We start from the raw sequence: 5,681 nt of genomic DNA, 5'->3' as shown, positions 1-5,681 counted from the left end.
TCTTTTTGCAATTTCATCTTTTAATAAAGAGTGGGAATTTTTCTTACCAAACAAAAGAGTGAGATTTTTTTATAATTTAAAATATAAAATATATATTAAAAATTAATCCCGGTTGATAACCAAAAGAGACCTTGTAACAAATATTTTTGAATTGTATTTTATAATTAATTATTATTAATTAATAATTATTTAATTTTTATTTTTAAAATATAAAATTAATTATTATTAATTATATTTATTTAAAATTAGCTGATTAAGAATGATTTATTTTCTACATTTTTTTATTAAAAGTTTATAGAACAATAGGTAAATAAATATGGTAACAGTCTGATATATCAAAATGAATAATTATGCTTTCAGACACAACAAAAAATAATAATAAAAATAAATGATGAACTACGAAAATAAAACAAAAATCTGTTATCATTTTTATTTTAATTTATGCAAGTATGCTTTTGGAAAAAAAAAAAAACAGAACTGAAATGCATAGTATTTTTTTTTTTAACAAAAAACTCAACACAACAAGGTGAAGCATCAATAAAAAAACATTAAACAGATAAAATAAACTAATTTCTAATCATTTTCGACAATACCATCAAGACATCAACACTCCAAAAGATCAAATATCACTCCACTTTTTGTAATTCCTAATCGATCTGTTGACTATTTCTGCAACACCTATTTCTTGACTTCTACTAAAGACTTTGTCATTCCTTTTTAAGTATTTTTTGACTCCTAAAGACTCTGTCATTCCTTTCTAACTAAGTGCTCTCAAAGATAACAATAAAACCAAATTCACCAACATTTTCTATTAGTCCTTTCTAACTAAGTGCTCTCAAAGATAACAATAAAACCAAACTCACCAACATTCTATTAAATCAACTGCATGATTGACCTTGGTTTAATTTACGGTGATTCAGTTCTATATCCACCAATTCTATATCTTGTATTCATGTTTTAAAGTCTTCTATCTTACTTTTAAATTTGTTCGACTTCGTTTCGTTTTTTCATTATTTAGTTAAACTTAATGGGATCGAATTTGTGCATGCAGCACGGGTAATAGCACCAAAAGAATTAAATAAAACGATTATATATTTCATATCATGAGAAGAAAAAAAGAAGGATTAATGCAGCAAATCTCAGAGAACATATATGTACTCCCTAACTCCCTCCTCAAGAATGAATTAAAAAATGAAAGAAAAGTGCCTATTTTATTTTGAGGAAGGAGTAATCTCTAGTAATTATATTATAGGGAAGATTATTCGTTGATGTTAATATGCACAACTTCAATGTCCACTAGCATAACCTATTCCATTGGAACATGCATTCTGCTTGAGTACAACAACGCAGCATAAAATTGCATTTCAATGTGAAAGTTACATACATGGCAATTACAATTTCAGATTACATAATACAGCTTTCTTCACAAGTTGTGATGTTTGTTTCCTTCTATATCTCCTCAAATTTTTCGGCACAACACCAGGGAGTCGATTTGATCCCAAAGCTCTATCCACAGATAATGAATACTAAGCATGGATATGTAATCAGCTACAAAATTGCAATCCAGTTGACAAACCTACAACATTTCCACATGTAAGTTAGAAAATCAAACTCTAGTTATCCTATGCTTGAGGAAATTGGCAAATCTTACAAGCAATAACAAGGGATATAAATCTCCAACCCATAAACCAGATAAATGTGGTGGTGGCGGGATGAATAGATATTATGTAGCTTCTAATTCTCAGTCTCAAAATAATTATAAACCTATACAGTTAGACAGGTGGTTAGATGAGCGGATACTAGAAGGGTTCGAAACAATGGTGAACATATGAACATGACCATGTTATGTTCATTTTGAACATAAGTGATACCAAAAGTTAACACGATGAACAATCCCTGGTGAAAATGAGAACATGACCTTGGCAGGTGAAAAGAGGATCTAAATCCAAATTGAAAGATGTTGGCTATAGCTTATGTCAAGTTCCAGAAACAGAAAAAGATCAAATATTACCATGTTGAGTTGCAGCTTCATCCAAGGTAGCGAAGCAAGACTCCATCATTCCCCAATACAAACCCCTTCTTGTCATCAAGGAACCTGCAGCAAGTAGGCAGTTTACAACAAAATTTTACTGAAAATTGTTATCAAACAGTGTTGACTAATTATCCTAACTCGTATATATTTTATTTCATCTGAAATTTTTTCATCCTATTCAATTTACACAACTTAACAGATATAGGTTTTAAGTTGACAGTTAACTGTTGATAAGAAAGCTCCAGCCTCCAAGTAAATTTGTTGCTTGAAGTTGTAGGATACAATATTAAATAAATATGATTGTTTAAAGGTGAGGATGGTGTAGAATTAATTAAACTTACTTCACTGAGTATAAATTTGCAGCAATGTTGTCAGCAGCTTTGTCACGGATCCATGACTTGCCACCATTAGTAGTTCTCAACAGAATACCACTTCCACCTGCTGCCCAAGCCTCCTCCTGTATGCATGATTCATAAACATTTTTTTAAAAAGGGCTTAAGGTTTCATTACTCTCTTCTTTCATAACTTAAAAAAATAATAAAAAAGGACAATAATAATAATTGAAGAGGATCACAATAACTGAAGAGGCAATGGTCGTATAAAATTGTTGCATGCAAGATCTGGGTAGCTAACAAAAACTCTGAATGCATGAAAACTTCACCTGTGATCGATACCCCACATCAAGAATGCCAAAACCTCGGCTTTGAACGGGAACCTCCTCAAATTCTTCGGTCAACTGAAACAATGAAATATCTTATATATGTTTTCTTGTTCTAAAATCCTATACAACCAGATTTGCAAAGAGGACAGAGTGACATGGAAAGGAGTGAAAAAATAGAAGACTGTTACTCTTAATATCGATATCATAGTATTTGACTCTCAGAATTACTCACCCCTGTGCCCTTGCTGAGATAAAGGCCACCACCACGAACAAGAAGCCACAGACCACCATCAGCTCTCCATCCCATGTTCTGGATTCTTCTGGCAACTGCTCTATTATGTGGCTGCCAGAATGGCTGAAAATCAGAGAAAAATAACCATTAACATCACAAAAATGCCACAGCATGGTAGCAGGCAAGTAGAAGTGAAAGAACAATGTCATCACAAAGTAAAAGCCCACCTGACCAGGTTCCCATGTTAGATAGAAGTTGCCACGACTTGAGACTGCAACATACCTCCCATCTGGAGAGCGATTGACAGTATTGAACGTCCCGGTGTAATAACTTGCACCACTAATACCACTAGAGACTGTTCTGAAGAAGCAACATAGATAGATAAATGTCTTGACTAAATGACCCATACAAATGAAAAGGGCAGATGAAATTGCAACATATACATAAAATGTAAAAGATGAAACAATGAATGAATTTTTGAAGCATATAACATATATTTTAGAACTTAATATTTCAATATTATCTGTGCAATATGCGAGTAACGTATCAGAAACACACCGATTAAGAGTAGCTGACACCGTTTCCTGAACAGCAGCCTTCCAATTGTAGCCTCTGTTTGATGTAACGTAGATTGCACCTTCGTCAGTCACCATCTCTGCACTCTTTTCACCGGTTGCCTTTATATATACCTGAAGATATTATTTCAAAACAAGAAACAATATTCAGACCATACAAAAGAGTGAGAAAACAATTCAATATTTGACAGGGTACAGGTCATACTGAATATGCATACACACATATACAGATTCATTATTTATATATTTGAAATATTAATATGCAACCAACAACCAAAAACTTCTCAAAAGAGTATGCTTTAGTTGGTCCTTTTAAAGAAAAGGTGACATATTTTCTTTGGCCTCATTTTCCCTTTGCTGCTATGTTCATCATAAAAGGGAAAGCTTACTTCCTACGACTGCAATATTTTATAGCACTGACCAAACAAGACATACCATATCCCCTGGAAGTTGAGCACTAAGTGGTATCCTTTCCCAACTTTCTCCAGCATCAGAAGTATATAATAGAATTGCAGGCTTTCCAACTATCCACCCTTCCTTCCCTTTGAAGCTGATGGAATTAAATCTATAGTTAAAATCTTCATCCTCTGCAGAGGGTATCGAACGGGGAGCCCAAGTGTTTCCACCATCTTTTGTCTCCATAATGGTTTGCCTAGTCCCCAAAAGGAAACCTATCAACCAACACCATTTTACACCCAACACAATTAAAACAAAAACCTCAAGCCATAACAATTCCAAAGTAAAACATAAACAGATTAACCTTTAAAAAAATAAATAAATAAAGAAATAAAGAAAAAGAAGCTCATCCGGAAGCTGAAGATATTAGGATCTCAATTATTCATTTTTTTTTCTCCCATTTAAACCAATAGATAAAAATACATACAAAATGAATATCTATAAATTTGGTTAGAAATCGACCCACTCAAATAAAGAAAATATTACAGAGTGAAAAGTGAATTTAATCCTAGCTCACATTGAAATCCAAGTTCACTCCCACTCACTCCACCAACTCCCAAACAGGGCCAACCTCTGCCTCGACCTCAAATTTGAACTCAATTACATCAATTCAGCATATAGAAGCAAAATGAACTAGGCTAGAGCCGATCCTTCATACACTCATGTGACAGCTGTGAGTAACTAACTCGTAACAAACTAATAACAAGTATAACAGACTTAACTAACTAACTACCATTTTCTAATACAGCAAGCGCAAAGAAATGAAAGAAAAGTTGAAGATATAGATAGTAAGATACCGTGGTTGGGATCATCGGGAACAAACGCAATGTCAAGGAGCACGACACCGGGATCGATAGGGAGGTAAACTCTCTCCCACTCCGACAGCGCTTCCTCCGACCTCGCAGCCTGTTCAAATCCAACGAGCTGAGGAATCGAGAGCGAGACGGCGGCAGTGTCGGCGATGAAGCGTCTCCGGGAGAGAGAGAATTGATCGTCCTGGTGCGGCTGAAGAGACGCTCTGGGAACGAAGGTGCAGCTGCTGGTGCTGGTGTTCCGATTCTGAGGGTTTTGGGAATGGCGAGACTTTGCGGCGGAGAGAGAGGGTAAGGAAGGCCTGAAGAAGGTGGAGGTGAGGTTGGAGCAGTCAGTGAAACGCAGAGTCGCCATTGAAAGAAGCTTCGAGGTTTCTCTCTCTAGATTTTCTCTCTCTTACTTATCCTGCAACGGCTTCGCGGGTGATTTAAAGGAGATTTACATTCCCTACTATGAGTGGTTGAGTGACCTGACACGCCATGCATCTATATGATCCATCATTTATGTATTCGCCATTTAATTTTTAATTATTTATAAACTTATAGTAAGTTTTTAGACAGAGTATTTTAAAATTTTAAAGGATTCAAATGTTGTGCAATTAAATTGCCAGCATTGAAATATATTTTAATTTAAAAATATTTCATGATGGTTTGAACCCTCGTTAAAGTCGGTGTTTGTTTTTTTTTTTTTTTTTTTACTTGAAAACATTATATAGAATATAATAAGAATATTTTAATTTTTAAAAAATAAAAATAATTAGCCTTGCAGCATTCAATCATTTCTATCATATATAGGCTCAATTTTATGGAAATGAAAGGCATATGTGTGCTATTCTTAGATATGAATTTATGAGGGACTAGACATATATGTGGGACAGTTTTTTGGCAGTGTGAGGTAGAAGAATTAGGACCT

At 34.3% G+C, this 5,681-nt stretch overlaps 1 protein-coding gene across 1 annotated transcript; it reads right to left on the bottom strand.

Annotated features, from left to right (window-relative positions):
- Window positions 1–1,209: 1,209 nt before the first annotated feature.
- On the bottom strand, window positions 1,210–5,301 carry LOC112737100 (photosystem II stability/assembly factor HCF136, chloroplastic). Its single transcript, XM_025786857.3, has 9 exons — window positions 4,754–5,301; window positions 3,936–4,171; window positions 3,484–3,614; window positions 3,153–3,285; window positions 2,926–3,048; window positions 2,694–2,768; window positions 2,374–2,489; window positions 2,012–2,095; window positions 1,210–1,576 (listed from the first exon to the last, which is right to left on the bottom strand). The coding sequence occupies exons 1-8, from the start codon at window positions 5,121–5,123 to the stop codon at window positions 2,029–2,031; spliced, it is 1,251 nt and encodes a 416-aa protein (XP_025642642.1). The 5' UTR covers window positions 5,124–5,301; the 3' UTR covers window positions 1,210–1,576; window positions 2,012–2,028.
- Window positions 5,302–5,681: the final 380 nt, after the last annotated feature.

The sequence above is a fragment of the Arachis hypogaea genome, chromosome 13 (genome assembly GCF_003086295.3).
Source record: "Arachis hypogaea cultivar Tifrunner chromosome 13, arahy.Tifrunner.gnm2.J5K5, whole genome shotgun sequence".
NCBI lineage: Eukaryota > Viridiplantae > Streptophyta > Magnoliopsida > Fabales > Fabaceae > Arachis > Arachis hypogaea.
The sequence above is the reverse complement of the archived record's forward strand: the minus strand, read 5'-3'. Positions and strand labels throughout refer to the sequence as shown.